The 19035-nt window shown below is 34.3% G+C and overlaps 1 protein-coding gene across 10 annotated transcripts; it reads left to right on the forward strand.

Moving 5' to 3' along the window:
- The first annotated feature begins 254 nt into the window (after positions 1-254).
- LOC105032972 (uncharacterized) lies at positions 255-9959 on the forward strand. Of its 10 annotated transcripts, XM_073248015.1 has the most exons (5): positions 255-617; positions 3642-3738; positions 8969-9104; positions 9223-9297; positions 9401-9959. In XM_073248015.1, the coding sequence occupies exons 2-5, from the start codon at positions 3696-3698 to the stop codon at positions 9450-9452; spliced, it is 306 nt and encodes a 101-aa protein (XP_073104116.1). In that variant the 5' UTR covers positions 255-617; positions 3642-3695; the 3' UTR covers positions 9453-9959. The 10 variants fall into 10 exon arrangements, 4 of the variants coding, with proteins under 4 accessions (XP_073104116.1, XP_073104115.1, XP_073104117.1 ...); XR_012136449.1 differs by lacking the exon at positions 3642-3738 and adding an exon at positions 2885-2970 and having other exon boundaries at positions 289-617; positions 9267-9959; XR_012136448.1 differs by lacking the exon at positions 3642-3738 and adding an exon at positions 2868-2970 and having other exon boundaries at positions 291-617; positions 9267-9959.
- The last annotated feature ends 9076 nt before the right edge of the window (positions 9960-19035 follow it).

Here is a 19035-nt window from a genome sequence, read left to right on the forward strand (position 1 = left end):
AGCATGTTTTAAACCTTATAAAAAAATATATAATCAGAATTACCATAAAAATATTTTAATATTTTAAATCTCTGATAGAGTAATCTAATTAGGGTTATCTTTAAGAACTGAAAAAATTGAGAAATGAAGATATTTTCATAAAGTTCAGGGATTAAAGGAGGGATTCAAGGATAGGGATGGCAGTGATTCACCAGAGCGAGCTCAATCTTACTCTGAGTCTGAGCGCAACCCGAATCAGATCGGATCGGGTCATGACATTGGGACCCGATAAGACCCATCCTTTACCACCCGATAAATCTTGGAATCCTCTGCGGCCTCCCTTCACCCAGCGCTTCCCCCGCTCGCTACCCCTCATCCTCCTCCCCTCCTCCCTCCGTGCCAGAATGGGAGGTTCGGCCATGGCGAATTCTACCCAAAACCCTAGCGTCGGCTTGAAACCCACAATCTCTCCTCTCTCCCCATCTTCCGGAGATTCCCTCTCTCCCACTCCATTACCCCTCGAAGGCTATACTTCTCCCTTCCGCGTTCCTGATGGAGAACAGAAGCTGTTTCGTTCGTCCTCTCTACTTCAAGGATGATCTACAGAACGCCGAAGGGATACTTCCAAGCCGAGAGGGGTAAGCCCCATCGTCGACCTGATTTCATGTGTTTGTGATTGGATAAGATTTACGCTTTGTTTTATAGCTCTGGGCTTCTTTTTTTAATTCTAAGTTCTATGTATCTTTTATCCTTTTTCTCCCTTTTAAAATTACAGACATTATTCAGTCAATGGTATCGTAATAGTCTCACAGACCTCCACTGCATTATTACACATACATGATAAGGATATTTAAAGAATAGCCGTTATTACCGTTACAATGATTGCATGAGGGAATAAAGGATTTTTTTTATAATCATTTTGTCGCCGTTTGTTCCAATTGAATGATAACTTGAAGTCAAATATTCATGTAATTTTTTAAAAATAATATTTTATTTGTGACTGGTGATGTGGTATATCAACCTTACTGTCATTATCCATTATTTCACATCTTAGCTGCCAATCACATCAATTATAATAACTATTTTTTTTATTCCAAAGCTGTCCAGATAACATCTATTATTTCCGTATACCTGTAAATTGCACTTTCAGAGGGGTTTTGTTATTAGGAGATGCAATATTGAAACCATGCTTTTTTTTTTTTTTTTTTTGAACCATTTGTACATTACATGGTGGATATGAAGCTCATGCTATACTATGTGGTCAGGAAAGATGTTGAGAGATAAAAGATTGGGTGGGAGGGGAGCATGCTCAAGTGTCAGATTTGGTCCTTGGAGAGTCATTACAGCCTCTATGTCTTAACTTCTTAGTTCTCTTGAGATATAACAATGCTAGCTGAATTGAACCCACCACTGGACCTCAGGAACTTAATTGGAAGCATATAGGTACCTGCATATAGGTACCTAGAGAGAAGACATAAAGAGAAAGACAAGAATACACAAAATTTCAGCAAGAAATCAATCTAAGAAGTCTATAACCACCTCGAACAGTTTAGAGAATTAAGCAGGGAGATACCAGGCCAATAGAGCCCAATAGCAGCTAGTAATAAAGTCTAAATGATCACACTAATATTTATAATCTAAAACTTTAATTATGGCTCACCGATCTAATCTGAACATAAACTTTAAAAGTGGCTTAAACTTTAAAGAGTCTTTTTTTTTTTTTCCAGAATTAAGATATAAAAGAACAAGAACTTTGGTAGGCTCAACCCCAATAAAGGTTAACCAGTAACATGAAGCCTGAACATAAACTTGCATGGTGTGGCACAGCCTCGCACATGTGTGCAGTGTATCAAAATATTAACTCTTCTAAGTATGTTGTCTCCAGTCACGTAAGAGAGTGGATAACCAAAGAGGTGTTGATAACTAAATGAAAATATTTACCCTTCTAAGTATATTGTTTCGAGTCATGTAGGATTATGGAAAAACAAAGAGCTGTCAATAGCTCACTTACATGGACTATGAAGTTATGTACTACACAATTGAAATTTCCAACATATTATTATAATTCAAATGATAAGAAAGTAGCACATATAAAGAAACAACCCGTGGTAAAGTTTAAGTACCTCAGTAGTTTTTTTTTTCTTGGAGTGACGATTTTGATCACTTTTGACATGGTTCAGATTATGGATCACAAGCTAGCATGGTTTTAATAATGACCATCATGATTTTGTAATGGGCATTGTTACAATTCAGGATATGCTAATTTATAATATATTTATAATGGCTATATATACATTATAAGGGATATGTCAGAAATATAATGATGATCAAAATGGCCGTTATCGGACATTTCACTGTTTACAGATTTTAATACTGTATTTTGTACTACAGTTTCTAAACGATATGTAGAGATATTTCATTTCATAGGAGAAATATAACAATTCCAAAGTAGGATTTTATTCTCTTTTTCCTAAACCAAATAGTAGCTGTCTATAATGTGTTACAGTCAGTAACGGTTTTGGGATAGAGCCACTATATAGCTGCTATTATGTCATCAATTCCATCTGTGTAAGCATGATAAGTATGCAACACAATTAGATGGTGTGAAGAATTGAAATTTTAGACTTCTTTTATTATTATTTTTTTTTCATGTAATCCATACAAATGAGTAATGAATTTCTGGTAATTTTAAATCGATTGGCAGCTATATTTTTTTTCACTTCTATTACCTGTAATTATCAAATCGACCATAACAACTCATAAGATTTGGCCAATCATGATGGTGCTTAATGAATAACCGTTGAAGTACTTTCATATTCTTGATGCTGAAAGAAAATTTCTTCACATCTGAAGAAAAAACCTGATTTTGCATGTTTCAAATTTGATAGATCACTGTGAATTGTAGATGGAATAAGAGGTAGACAGAGTAAAGAGGTCTTACACCTTGCACATTTGATGGACCAGCTCATGCCATCTCAAAGTCGTGAAAGGGTCAGTCATTTCATGGTGTATAGTCTCTAAGGCTTCTTGTTCCTCAAGCATGTATTGGATTTTCACACACTATATATTATAATTGTCACCATTTAGCTTTTCACCTTTATTCAGGTTAGCAATAATGTTTTTGGATGCCATGAAAAATTTGGTACAAAGAAATATACATGTATAATGTCAGTACCCAAGCACAACATCCATTTGATTTTGCCAATGATGTAGAATAAATCTATGATAATTTAACATAAGGCACAAAGTCGAAAGTTCACTATGTTCTTAATTATCGTTTGTTATCCTGATGTTCAATTATCACAAACTAAAAAACTTATAGCAAAATATCCATTCTAGATGAAAAACATTACAAGTATTCAAATCATTTAGAACTTTCACCTGAAATAAGCATACACCAAAATTAATAATAAACTAACTTATAACCCCATGCGATGCATGGGATGTGATTTTTCTAATAATATTTGATCTTAGTTATCTATTTTATTATATCTATTCTATATATATTTTAAAAATGATTAAAATAATTAAAATAATTATCTAACGATCTTGATTCCATGAAGTCCCTTCCTAAAGATGAATTAGTTTCAACGGGAGTCCATTTTGGAAAAGATATTTGCAATAAAAGAGGAGGAGATTTATATGATTTTTGGATTGTGTAGAGGGCAAGATTGGACTTGGGTTGGGTTGGAGCTCCAATTTTATTGACCCAAATCATGACGGAGAAGTTTCTCCTGCAAAATGTCCTTCTGTTCTATGGTACCTTTCCTAATCTAATTATTATTATTAGCATCATTACCCTGCTACTGCATCATTAAATACTTTAAGATTCTTGTACCAAAAGAAAGAAATACTTTAAGATTCACAATAGAGGCATGGCATAAATTCCAAGGAATCCATGAAAATCGGGTTGCATCTCAAATGAAATCCCATCTCGTGGAATGAGCTATTACTTACTCCAAAACCACCACTCCATTTACTTTTTGATATCATTAAATAAAATGCTGAAAAATTAGGAAACAAATAGAGATATTTATTAAAATCCTACACACTCGCTGGTCCAAATTACAGTAGAATCTCAATTTATGTCTCCAATTTTAACTTATCAACTTATGCAAATCCTGCATACTTGCCAATCGGGTCCCTTTTTAGTTAACTTAAAACAGCAAAACAATGATGGCTTATGCCGAGCTCTCTCATTTTCACCATCCTCGCACTTCATGCCCTCTCCCAGAGCCCACCACCCAACTCACTCTCTCTCTCTCTTAAAGCAACAAAACATTGATGGCCTACGCTGAGTTCTCTCATTTTCACCATCCTCGCGCTTCGCACCATCTCTCCTAGAGCCCACCACCCAACTCACTCTCTCTCTTAAAGCAACAAAACATTGAGGGCCTACGCTGAGCTCTCTCATTTTCACCATCCTTATGCTTCACGCCGTGTCTCCTAGAGCCCACCACCCAACTCTCTCTCTTTCTCTCAGGGTCTTGGTTCGATTCTTCTTTTTGTTGGAGTCAAATTCAAGGAGTTGGTAATCTGTAGTAGTTTTTGTGCAGATCTCTCGATGATGGAAGCAACTTGTGTCATTGATCTATAGACCTCTAGGGTTCGAAATGGAGGGTTTCAACATGAAAGATTTGTCCACTATTGGAGGGATCGTGATCGTCTCACTGCTACATTCCTTCATCCCCACACGCTGGCCATCATCCCGGTGAAGGCCGTGTGTGAGGTGTCCCAGCCATCGCCCAGACCATCTCCCTTGACCCTAATGTCTTGCTCTCCTCCCTTGTCGCTGCCTCTGCCGTCCCTTGCCTCTTTGACCCCTCCACCTCCCTTTCCTCTCTTGGCCTCTCCCTGCAAGCTTCTGCGAGCTCTCGCAAGTGCTGCGACGGTGGTGGCGTTGGAGGCCGTGTGAGGTCCGTGGTGCTGATGCGGTTGGAGCCGATCCTGATCGCCCCAGCTTGGGCTATGTGTGAGGTGTCCCGACCGTCGTCCAGACCATCTCCCTCAACCCCAACCTCCTGCTCTCCTCCTCCATCGCCACCTTTGCCATCCCCTACCTCTTCGACCCCTCTGCCTCCCTTAGCCTCTCCCTGTCAGCTTCCGTGAGTGCTGTGACATGGCAGGCGGAGGCCTTTATATTAGGGCCATGTGGTAGATGGAGGCCTTGCCAATGCAAAAGCCTCCTTTGGCCTCTCCCTGCGAGCTTCCGTGAGATCCCACGAGTGTTACGACGTGATGGGCAAAGGCCTCTGTATTAGGGCCACATGGTAGATGGAGGCCCTGCCAACACAGAGGCCTCTGGTTTAATATATATATATATATGTATATATATATATATGTATATGTATATATGTATATATATATATGTATATGTATATATGTATATATATATATATATGTATATGTATATATGTATATATATATATGTATATATATATATGTATATATATATTAGATGCAACATATATGTTCAAATTTAAGGTTGAATGCCAAATAATTGATGAAATTTCGTACATGAAAAACAACATTCATCTATTTACATATCAAATGTGTATTACAATAGTAAATAAAATATTTACAATAAACACATTTCTAACATAAAGAACTAACAATGAAAATACGAATTCTTCTAGAGATAGACTCATCAATTTCTCAAAGAACATGCCTAGGTGCTATCTTTGGTAGGCATGAAGAGCCTAAGTCAACATGCACATGATAGCGAAAATTAGGGCTTAATGAGAGGACTGCTGATCTGGTGATGTTCCTTATCATGTATTCTTCCACAAAAGCTTTCACTAACCAAGAATATATTTTATATGATCTAGGTAATCCCAAAAATGATCTAATAGATGTTGCCAAAGGTCAGATAGAGTAGCTCATAGTATTGAGAATCTATGGTCCTTATTCATAACATATCCCGTAAATATAATATTTTGTATTTTTTTATTGACTGTCTTGCATGCTCAATCATGTCAATATTGGATTTCATCTTATATTCATTCAATTGTCTCACCATTTCTCTAACTCCTACTTGCTGCTCTGGTATTCTTATGGTTATGGGGTATCTGCACACATTTACCATTTTTTATATAACAAATAAAGAAAAAATAGAATATTAAAAATGATATAGGCATCCAAATATCAAGATACAAGTCTAGACACAAAGTCTTTGCTATTTTACTTCTATCATATTTAAGTATCTTTTTGTTTATTTATTTATATTTTTTTTTTTTGTAAGAAACACGACACTAGTTTGGCTGAGAGGTCAAAAGTGTTGGTTTTGGGCTCTGATCCTGGGGCCCATCATCACACATGATGTGTAGCACACTGGCTGTTTTTTTTAACCTTAGAAAAGCCCCAATGTTTTCAGATTTTATTCATTTTAGTCTCTGATTTTCAATCTTTAAGATCTCCCCCTACTAATGTTCAAAAATTTTGAATTATATATGGATTTAAAGCTCTTGACATGCTCTTTCCAACCTTATAAATTTTGAAATCTGAAACTGAACTGATTTTTAATTATGCCCTTTTAAAGTTACGGTTTAAGAAATTTGAAACCTCAATTTCTCTCGAATGGCTTGTCAGATTACTACGAAATTTTAGGCATAAACCACACATGATAGACTCTTTCCATACAAAAATTCATGTCCTAATTCATAGTGTATAGTAGGATACAAATTTTTTAATCTATAGTACAAAATTGGGTGCAAACAATCAATTAATCACAAAAATTATTCAATAATCAGTTATTAGCATACTTAATCATGCCAGAAAACCTTAACTGCTTTGATACCAGTGAAGAATGAAATTAAAATTATAAATCAAACCCTAACCTACAGGTTTCTAGTCCAAACGGATCTTTAGCTGTTTTACCGACTGGTCTGTAGTGTGATCAGTGCGAAGACACTAATTTTTCACGGTCTAAGAGTCTCTGAGGAATAATGGAATAATGGAGAGAGACTCTTGAATTCTAGGAAAGGAGGAGAGTTATCTTTTGTTCTGTTTTTGGTTCATTCTTTTAGTAACCACCAAAATTGCTATTGCATCATTGGCGGATCAGGTCCCAGATAACAACAGATAGTCATGAATGCCCCAAAAATAATGAATGTTTTCTCTTTGTGGCTGATGGCCTATTTCACTTAGTTCTTGAATCTCATATTTTTTTTAATAAATAATTTACTGATCAACTAGGTTATGATTCAACCAGACAATAATAGGAAAACAAAATGGGAAGACAATGGGTTGGCCAGCATCATGAAGGGAAACATCTCTTCCTTGAACAACAGAAAAATTCAACCGAAGTATTTAGTAAAAAGCAGAACTCATTGCTCTTCTTGGCTTCTTTTCTGATAGCTTCTCCTTCTTATGGTCATTCTCTTCTCTCAAATGGTTCAAATGAAATTCCTTATTCTTGTCTACATGAAACATAACACATGTTGCAATTAAAAATAGTGCATATAAAAGCAGCAAAAATGGAGACATTTCAAGTCAGTTGAGCATAACAGGTGATATTTGAAGGTGAAAATGCAATGGGCATGGACCAGATTCTTATGTTGCAAAACATTGCGATTCTGGGTAGGAGGCACTGACATTCAAGTCGTTGAGCATAAGAGATGATATCGGGAAGGTTGGAATTGAGCCATGAACTGATAAGCAAGAGGTTGAAGGCCAGAGAGAGAGAGAGTTTTTCAATTTGGCAAGGACAATCTGTAGAGATTGGGATGGACAGCGAGGTATGCAGTATGCTTCGAGAACACCAAAGGCCATTGTGTATGCAGAATGGGAAAAGAAAATAAAATAAAAGAAAAGCTGTTGTTGATCTCATATTTGGTAGTTGGTTTGAAAATAAACACGTTCCTAGAGTGTGTTCATTGAAGATTAGAAAATAGGTTTGTCTGCTAGGAGGTCAGCTTAATAACTAGTTACATTGCCTTTCAGTTTTCTGCTTGTTTGAATTCCATTGCATCTTTAGTAATATATGCAGCTTTTGTTGAAGTTAATAATTGCAATCTACTATAATTTGGTTATGAATGATGTAAAATAATTATATTTAAGCGACTAGCGGCCTGCATGGAGAGAGGGCTTGCCCATGTTGGTTGTAGTGATGCTGCAACCTTGAGTAGTCTCTTGCAGAACTGTGCTCAGATCAGCTGTGTGAAGTTTGGAGATCCTGTGATTGCAGGGAACACTGTAGCCATAAATCCACTTCCATTCAAATGCCAATAGTCATTTTGAACGGTGAGTATGGGTGGGAGGACAGAGGTCTTATGTTAGATGAGTTCTAAAGGCTACTAGAAAGCCCAAAGTGATGTGCAGTGGAAAATAACTTATTGTTCTCATGCTACTTCCAATTGCTTTTTAATCCAACTTTGCTGGCAAAGTTGTCCTCCTCTTTCATCTCCAGGTTTTAGCTCCACCCTATGTTAGTGACTTGTTTGTCAGCAATTTCCCACAACTGTGCTTTCAGTGCTTCGTGCTCTTCCCTTATGCCATCTGTATCTAGTCTGTTGGATACTGGCAAGTTGTCAGATGAGCCATTTGGATTTTGCAAAAAAAAAAAAAAACCTACTTTATTTTTCTTTTTGCAGATTAAGAGTACTTGATTTTCATACATGTTTTTGTCCATAGCCTTAACGGATAAAACCAAGCCATATGTTTTTTTTTGGGGTAGCAACCCAGCCATATGTTTAAGCGGAGTTTAGTGCATATACTTTTTATAGTGAATATTACATATTTTGATAGTAAATACACATAATTTTGATACCAAAAGCACATGCTTGTTCACCATGCAATGCACATTCAGGGCTGGAAGGTGCTTATGGCACCAGGGTAAAAGCTTCCAGAAAATTCAAAGCTCAGCCATTTCTGCAGAAAATAAAAGTTGCCTGAATCTGGAAAAATAATAAAAAGTGGGCTGTTTTTGGTAAATTCCCAAAACTAAATCACTTTAGTCTTATTAAACTTTTTTTCATCACCAATCATGTAGGTACCATGGCCGTTATGGATAAATATCTTGGAACTAATCAAGTGCTTTGTGACATCCTTAAATCTGAGCAGTCTATCATGAGAAGGCATCAGCAAAGAAAAGGGAGCACAACCAATGATTCCAAGCAGGCACCAAGGTAAAAGGGCTTGATGCTTCTGCATGACTTTTGAGCTCATTTTGCCGATGCCTTGAGCTAAAGTCGTTCTAGTGGTCAGGCAATATGTCATGTTTCTACTTTCTGTTTTGGTTGGTAGGGCCAAGACCAGACTCATCTCCTCTCTTTTGTTTCCAAGCACAGGTCTGGTGCGCACATTAACCAAAGACCAGTGGTGAGAGGGGCTTTTCTCTGAGCTGTAATTCCCATAACATTCTTTTAAAGAAAAGAAGCCACCTTTAACCTCCATATATTGATAGTGGAAAGAGTGCATGCAGGGAAATTCTCCACATTTTGCCGCATCTCTGGTGCTTCTTTCTCCGTGTCTAGTGGGGAGCATGGAATATGAAAGCAGGACATGAATAAAGGGTGAAGGGGGTGGGGAAGTGATGCTCCTCAATTCATTGAAAGCTACGTGGCTTTTCCTTATGGTCTGACATTGCTTGATGGTACGGATCCTCATGCGTTGGTTGCCTGAGAACCAGAAGGCAGTGGGGGTACCTGTGGTGCTACATGGAGAGAGGCTTTTCGGCAGGCAATGGTGGTGGAGTCTAAAATATATTGCATCTAGTTTTCTTGGATGTTCAAAATGCCCATAATTTGAGTTTGTGTTGCTTGAATGAGTTGTGATGATTCCTGTTGGCAACTCTAGTGGCGTTTGTGCTAGAGGATCTAAAAGCTGGACTTGAGTCCTTGATAATTTTAAACTGCTGGTTTGCAGGGTATTGAGGCTTTTCGGATACCCTAACAGAGATGTATGGTTGTGAATAGATCTATTTAGAATTATGTATGTAAATGGAGTTAGAGATCACAATGTTGCCTAATCTGTTTCTGGTTCATGTGTCCTCATGCTGGGTTTTGCTACTTCTTATGGATGGAAACAGTGGTTTTTGATGCTTTTGTTATTTGATGGGGTTCTTAAGTGACACTAACAGCCCTATTTTGTTTTTAGTTTGAAGGTAAAAATGAGTCTTATTTAATGTGAAAGTAGCTCAGGTTGACTAACCTACTTTTTAAAATATTTTTCAGGACGCACCTGGCTGAGCTAGCTATCTTAAGCAGGGGCATGCACAAAAATGCTACCTTGTCAGTAAACAGATGCATCATAATCTAACCAACATAGAATATCAAATCCATTCAACTCAATTTAAGTAATAGCTCAAGGTAGAGCTATTAAACTTTGCATTCGAGTCTTGAATGATGCAACTTGAAAAAATCAGACTTCTATGATCAGAGTGCAGATGGGTTGTTTTTTCTTTTCTCTCTGAAAAAAAATATGGTTATTACTAATAGAAGACCAAGATCTTTGCTCGAGCTAAAGAGATGTGCGTATTTATAATTTTGGTGCACATAAGAATCATAGTCTGGTGGGACGCATATAATGTAGTGGATGCTCCTGTACACTGATTTAAGGTTTGTATGGCTTGGTTGATTGAGAAACATACAGGATAGGTACTGCAAAATTAATCTGTTTTCTAAAATGCTTTGGTGATACAGAATCCAACAAGGAAGTTACAAGTATGACATTTAGCTTTTCCATTGAAAGAATTTTGAAGCCTTTTTTGTGTAAGATTGCTCTGTGATGCTGGCACCACTTTTTCTCTCCTTTTTCTAATTGGTAGAAACTATTTGCTTGGCATATGAAGTCAAGGCAATACTTTTCCAATCAAAAAAGGATTAGAAAGAGAGCAAATAAAAATAGTAAATTACTATAGTTTAGGCATCACTTTTCAATGAGAAGGATTAATATACAGTAAGTAAATCAACTTTACCTACTCTGTCCAAATCAATATGAGCACATATAGTCAAGCTTTGTCATCCATTGTTTTTTATGTTGCATGAAGATACTCAGCTCATATATGATTTTTATCTTTTTGCATAAAATTAACAACTGTGACATTATTTTGATGATTCATTTTTATCTTCATTGAATAATTAATTGATTCTAAAAGCTTAAGCTGGTCAACAATGCATATGAGGCTTAATACCCCCTCATGTGTGGCTAGGACCCTATGAGGAGAGACGACAATGATTGCAGAGCAAGACTAAAAGGCCGTGGCAAACTTGAGCTCTAATATGTGCTGAGTAACCAATAGATCCCAAAAGCTTAAGTTGACAGAGAAAAGTTTCTTTTTTTGGGTAAAAGTCCGATAGAGAAAAGGTTAATAATATATATCAAGCTATTTGAAGTGATCAAATGAACACGTTATACAAAAATTTGAATTGACCAGTCGAAGTCAAAATTTGGAGCATGATAGCAAAGCATGAAAATTGTTGGGAATTTATATAGTAGCCATTGTTTAGATATCGAGTGCTCACTACACTTGATACTAAAGCATAGAAGACAATCAAATCGAATACCTACTATTAATTGCATGAAAGCAAATGTGGCTTCGATTGATTGCTCGGCTCTTTTTTAGAAGTGGTCCAGAGTTTAAACACCACAATATTTATGATTAAAAAATAAAATAAAAATGTATGAAATTTTGAATATTGTAAAAAATCCATTATATATATGAGGCAGATTTGGATAAGATCAATCAAATTTGGACTTAGATCCAGTCAAGTCTAAATTGAACAATGGGAGTCCTATATCGATAATCCAAGCCGTTGGATGCGATTTATTATCTCAAAACTACTTGCACACTAAAAATTAAATGATTTGAAGGCCATTAACCTATGCATCAAGTGATTTAAAAAATACATCTAATTCAATTTTATTTAGATTATCAAATTTTTGACTACTTGATGTATAGATTGGGAGTCTCTAAATCATATAATTTTTAATATATAAGTAGTTTTGAGGTAGTAGATTGCATTCACTGCTTGGATTATTGATATAGGACTCCTATTATAGAGTTTTGATCTGATCGGATTTAAGTCCAAATCCTATCGACTTGATTCTAGCCTAGCTCTCTCTCTTTATATATATATATATATATATATATATATATATATATATATATATATATATATATATATATATATATATATTAGTTTAATATGTATTTTTGAGGTTTTTGAACAGTTCGCCTCCTAGATCTAAAAATAAGATGGGTAATGCATATATTTTGGAGTCATACATAAATTTAAATTACTTGATAAATGTATTTTAAATATCCAATAAATATTAATTTTGAGTGATAACTATTTTTTCTATGAAACATGGAAGGTTTAGTAACATTTTTTTATTAATAGTGCTATGGAGCATTGGTTATGAAAAAGTTCTTTTGCCACATATTATACAAATATTAAGGTCTCTCATGAAATTTAGAGCAATAAACAATGAACCATTAAATGTGAAGCTTTCGTTCTAATATTTAGGAGGTATAAGCAGATTTTCATGTGAATGAAATGAATGAGCGAATATTTTTCATTTTTTATACCCACTTTATATATTCACTAGAACTGACCAAATGAAATGGTCTTGGTTTAGAACACATTAATTTATTGTAATAGCTCTACTTAAATATTGGTGTAACATGCCAACCCATTATTTTTAAATATTATTGTCTCATTTCACAAATGGGTGAAAACTGATCTTGAAATTTAGATCTAATTTTTAACCAGATTAGCATGTACATGTAATGTGTTTCTTTTGACTGCTAGCTTATTGCTTGCAAAATATTGGCAAAAAAAGGAAGCAGGTTTATGAAATGTGATTCATATCTTTGTTTTAGCTTTAAAAAAAAAGTGTATTAAGGGATTTGAAAAGTTAAAACCTACATCATTTGCTATATTGAGACTTAGATTTTGCTTCTGAAGGGTTTGAAAAATATGACATGTACTCAATGTAGGATGATAAAATGTAGTATTCTTTCTCCTTGATCCTTATTTCCATGGATGAAAAAAGTTAATTGAAACAGGGGAGGGATCTCTCCTCCTAAAAGAAGGCCGCGGACCAAATTTGTCCAAGATTTGTACCATACTCAAAATCTGGCTTGAAATTAATGTTGCAAAAATATGATCCCCAAAGAATAGGGTTATGTAATCCTACATCTTTTTTTAAGGTTGGAATCCATAATTACTCCTTAAAATGTAAGAGGATAGATTTTTAAATTATGATATTATAATTATTATTATGGTTTGGAAACACCATGTTATATTTATATACTAACAAGAATAATAATAGTCATTATTTTTATATATATATTTCACAAATAAAATATTTTTTAATTATTAAAATTTTAGTGTCAATTTTCTCTCCAAAAATGATTGCATGGTCTAAAAGTAATATCTTTTTATCCAATAAAAATTAAATGGAAATATTGTTATGTTCCCATTATTTTTTTGTTATAGAATCATTAAAACAACCACTATAATATGTTATTTTAATATAACAATTTGATACGATATTAAAGTTGTTATAAATCAACATATGAATTGGTTGATGCCACATGGGCATGTGCCACCTTGCATCTTCTTTTCCTCTTCAATGACAAAAAGACAAGTCCTCCTTGAAATGGTCTCCCCATAGCAGTTTAACATAGAAATTCATATATAATCCTGATTAATTCTTGAATAATAATTTTTTATACAAGAATGCAGTACTTAAATTTATAAAGTAAATTTATATTTAAATATTATTTATCCATGAAATAGCATCATTCAAAATAAAAATACAACTGATATTATTTTATCATTACATAAAATTATTTTACTATTATAAATCACTATAACATAAATTGAACAAGCAGTAACAACTCAATAATATTACTAAAGTAATAGACCATTCTATCAAAATATAGTTATGTTTAATCTCTCTATAAAATATAACAAATATGCATAAATGGCTATAACAAAGTTCTTATTATTTATATCACCATCAATCTATATCAAATATTTCCAACAAAGTTAAGACCTACTCCGATCAATTGATGCTTCTATGACGCATAATGAGGTGGTTATTGCCTCCATCATTAGAGATCTCTGTTGAGATTAATTGAAAAGTTCTAATTTAATTAGAATTTCATTTTTAGTTGATCATTAGTTTTAATAACTTTAGAATTCTATTCTTAGTGTTACTTTATTTAATTATTTCTTTCTAAATATTATTAGTTTGTGTTCTAGTGAATTTTTGATTTTTGAGTTGGAGTCAAACTCTTACCCACATAGTGCTCTATTTAAAAGGATCTTTTTTTAGTACAAATAGACAATCATACCACTCTAGTATGAGAGCAGCTCATAAGATCAAAATACAGAAGGTCCCACAAGTTAGACGGGCATGTCTCACCTTGTCACCAAAGGGATCTTTGGTGTCTCCTTTATGCATGGAAGATAGTAGAAAAGTATCTGTAGAAGAGTGTGAGAGGGGAGAAGAAAGAGAGATGAGAGATTATTTATGCGTGTGGAGACTCTTTCGTGAGATGTCTTTATGAAATCTTGATATTTATTTATTTTTGAATAAATTTGTTTGTCTCTTCCATTTTTTTTTCATATTTTTTTATGATTTTTTATAAATATTTTTTTTTGATGTTTGTTTTAGATCTTAGACCGGTATGATTGATCTACTCTATGTAAGATATTGTTCTACATCATATCAGAGCTATAGATTTTGAGATTGATAGTCTATATATTTGTGGCTCTATATGATATAAGAGCTATAGGCTTAGAGAGTAGTTGAGCGGTTAAAGGATTTACGGCTTCAATCAAATTTATTCAAAGCATGATTTTTTAGAGTGACAACTTAATTATTGGTGGTTCCCATATTTGGAGCTTGATGTGGTTGAAGATTTTTAGTAATTCGTTATGCAATAGTGCAAGTATGTGGATTTTTATTTGATAATTTAAAAGATAAATTATCATAGCTAATGCTATTATCGTCTTTATCAATAAGTTTAGTTATCAAATGCTTCATCTTATCAATATCAATAAGGTTGTTCTTACTACTACTATTCTCTTCATGAGTTGAACAATACCTGTTACCCATATTTGAAGGCTCTTATCAGGTCTCATGTAATAGGCTAAGATTTATGGTATATTTTGGATGAGTCAAAGACGATGTCAACAAATGAGATTGCAAGAAGAAAGTAGATTTTAAAATTCAAAAAGAAAATATAAATTCTTCAAAATTTAATTGATAAAAAAAAATATCTGTATATTCAGTTTGTAAAGAAGTGGAAGGAAAATAGGATATTTTTGCATATGTCTACTCAAATTCTGACAATATGAGAAATTACAAATGAAAATTGCTTGAAGAGTAGATTCTTGTTATAAGATTCTTTAAAAATCTAAAAGAAGAATAAAATTGATTTAAAGATAAAGATTTAAAATAGAAGGAGCTTGATCAGTTAGAAATTGGATTGACTTCTGAAGACTCAGAGTATGATAAGGTTGATCAACTTAAGGATCTATTAAGTCCAAAATAGAATTTTGAGCAGGAGAAGCTTGATCAGATGGCTGCAAGCTCAAGTTCAGAAGAGATTATTATTGAAGGATCCGTTAATTTTGGAATTACTTAAATAAGAGTCAAAAGATGCTACAATTGATCTAATTATAGAGATCTATATTGAAGGATCAAATCATGCAAAATAGTCCTATATTGAAGCTACGAAGATGAAAAACTGATTAATTTGGAAGTAGCTTTGGAGATCAAGAAGTAAAAAGATATGCTTGGTAGAGATGATTCTTGTTGTACCTTAATACTAGTAGATTTTGAAGTAACTCTAAAATTTGAGTTGTTAGAAAATTTTATACATGAAGATTGGATTCTATATGTAGAAATCAACTGTGCATAGATACTTGAGGCTCCTCCAGTGGGGCAGATGGATATGATTAAATTTTTTATTTTTGATTTTATTTATGTGCAGGTAATGTTCGATGCATCTTTGATACATAATGAATATAACTGATAACTTGATGTTTATTTGAATAAGCTGGATGCTCAAAGAAATTTCAATATAGTGACCATAGAGCCAGTACCGAAAAAAAATGTTGCAAAATATTATTATCTTCGATACATGTATCGAAGAGGATGAGTCAATGGAGGAATTATTATTTGAGCCAATAAAGGAGGTTCATTATTCAATTGTAGATTTAATAAATTGTTACATATTGCTATTACTATGGTGATGATATCGATGGCTATGATGGCACTTTATGATATCAACAAATTCAGCATGGTCAGCATGAACTTTGTAACGAGGGAGAGTATTGAAATTCATTGCAAAGTTCTAATTTAATAAGAATTTTATTTTTAGTTGATCATTGGTTTTAATGACTTTAGAATTCTATTCTTAATATTATTCTTATTTAATTATTTTCTTCTAAAGATTGTTAGACTTTATGCTCCAGTGGGCTTTTGATTTTTGAGTCAAGATAAGAATCAAACTTCCGCCTACATTGTGCTATGTTTAAAGGGACCTTTAGTATCTTTTTTGTGTGTGGAGGATGGTGGAAAAGTATGTATATATAGAAGAGTATGAGAGGTGGGAAGAAAGAGAAAGGAGAGATTATTTTTATACATAGAGACTCTTTCATAAAGCATCTTTATGAGATTTTGGTATTTATTCTCTTTTTATAAATAAATTTATTTTTTTCTTTTAATTTTTTTTGTAATTATTTTTTTTTACGATTCTCTGCATATATTTTTTATTTGATGTTTGTTTTGGATCTTGGGCCAGCATGGCTAATGTACTCTGTATAGCATGTCATTCTACACTATCAAGAGATCTTGATGAGAGCTGAAGGCATGAAGTTGCAGACCTTTTTAATCCCTTTTGTTGAAATGGTGGTGGCTTCAAGGTAGCTATCTATAAGCTGCAAGTCTTGAAACTATGGGTGGAAGGGGACTCTCTAATAGTGATTCAAAGGTTATCAAAAGCTTCGACTCATTCAGACTCAATCCAACCTATGTTATAGGACCTACATTCGTAGAAGCATTTGATTCCGACAATCCAGATAACTCATGTTCTAAGGGAGGATAATGTAGCTGTTGATTACTTGGCTAATAAGGCTAGAGATGGGGACTTCGACTTAGGATTATATAATCTTATGCATCCTGAGCTGGCTGCTATTCTGATGGTAGACTCTAAGAAAACTGTGTTTGAGCAAGGATGATGCTGATACAGAAAATTTTATATCTCTTCTCATTAATTGAGGTACTATGGTGGTTTTCCCTCCTAGACCAACTATGCCTTCATCATAGGTTGGGATGTTTGGATCTGAGTCATTATTTTTTGAAATACATTAGCATCGAGTTCACTAACTTTACGAGTTTTCTTCATGCCTGTGGTTCTCTCATTTTTGACTCTCATATATTTGCTCATCTGAGTCACATTTCGCATGGGCTAATATTTGTTATGCTCAAGTATGAGTCTGAGATACAAAGCCCTTTTCTTAACCATATAATCTTTTATTTAGAATCTAGGTGGTCAAGACTTCAACAGATAGTGTTGTGCTCAACATATTTTCAGTAGTGGCAACTATCCTAGTCTAGCATTATGCTGAATGGAAAGATACTGGTGATTAAATCGAACTATGGAGGTTTCATATAGGTAGATTATTTGCTAAAAAATCAGAGGATAATGAGCCCCAACAGTGCATCTCCTGGCTGTGTTATTAGGTCCGATCCCTAAAGCTGAGGATGTTACAAGGCTCTCAAATCTACTTGTATGACTACAAAATACATAACCCTGGTGGGTGTTTGGCTCCCACGTTTTCCACTTACAAACGTATGGAGTGTCAATATTTATTTTTTTTGAAATGGAGATTTTTCAGCATCTTTATAGTGTCCTTGATAGGTACTGAAAAATTTTTATTGTTTTGGGTTGAGTACTGCCATTGTAATCTCTATGATATGTGGCTAAGATATATATCTAAAGACTTGAATGTAGTGTATTTAAGATTTTGTATTATTTTTTTTATTATGTTTTAATGAAGTTTTTCTCCTCCTCGTACTAAAAGAAAAAAAAAAAACCTTAAAAACTCACAAGTATTGAATAAATCTTGATTAGCCTGATATTTGAGGATAAACAGATTATTTTTTTTAAATATTTAAAAAATTTAATAATTTTAAATTGTTGATAGGATTGTTGAACAGGCACGGCATGGTTACAGGGACAGAGCACCATGCACATTAGGATGTACACATATGTTTATAGTAGGAAAAATAGCAACAAGGTAAACCACTACAATTGTGGTCGATGGGGAACAAGAGGCCCACAGGGCTGAGTATGGTGACATCATCAGCCGCTTAAAATAGTCGATCCTGGCTGGCAATTTTTTTTAGTGGAGAAATAAATAATTCTTTTCTTTTTTTCGTGATAAATAAAAAGGACAAAAGCATAAGCCCCCAATAATTGACGCCACCCCGTATAATTGCTGACAGGGATCCCGCCCACGCCCTCCACCGGCGATCGCCCGCCATCTCGTATCGTCTCGGCCCGATATTCTCCGCTACGGCGACCGTCTCGTCCAAATTATCGGCTCCACTTGTCGCACGAAGAGGAGCTTAGACTGGCGATTCGGCACTTCCGTAGCGGACGCGGTATAACGGACGTTTGGGCTTTTTCTCCGTTTATCCTGGGAACAACACCCAAATACTTTGTGCCGTCAGCCATGTATGATGTAATAATATTATTATAGTATAATAGCATTCTAGTGCATAACATATCATATAATATTTCACCGTTATATCATATATTATATAGGCAAAATAATAGAGGCTTGAAGGGTAAACATGCTCAATTTATGAAATCATCTTTCTCATCAATTTATCATTAAGTGACAAAGAACAATATTCCTGATGGCCTCTTAGCATCCAAATATATAAATTGCTATCATTGTATGGTATAAAATTATTTTGGTAAGCGGAATTAAGGTTTGGACATGCTTATGTTAGTACAAGTTGATACCTTTGTTACAGCTTTTCTTCATCCCCAACTAATGTACCTAATTCAAACATAATTTATGT

Source organism: Elaeis guineensis, chromosome 13, assembly GCF_000442705.2.
Source record: "Elaeis guineensis isolate ETL-2024a chromosome 13, EG11, whole genome shotgun sequence".
Classification (NCBI taxonomy): Eukaryota; Viridiplantae; Streptophyta; class Magnoliopsida; order Arecales; family Arecaceae; genus Elaeis; species Elaeis guineensis.

Excerpts from the sequence above, each read along its gene's own strand:
- LOC105032972 (XM_073248015.1), top strand. The coding sequence starts at position 3,696 with ATGACGGAGAAGTTTCTCCTGCAAAATGTCCTTCTGTTCTATG. Across the intron at positions 3,739-8,968 it reads AAATGTCCTTCTGTTCTATG|GTACCATGGCCGTTATGGAT; the intron begins GTACCTTTCCTA and ends CCAATCATGTAG. Across the intron at positions 9,105-9,222 it reads GATTCCAAGCAGGCACCAAG|GGCCAAGACCAGACTCATCT; the intron begins GTAAAAGGGCTT and ends TTTGGTTGGTAG.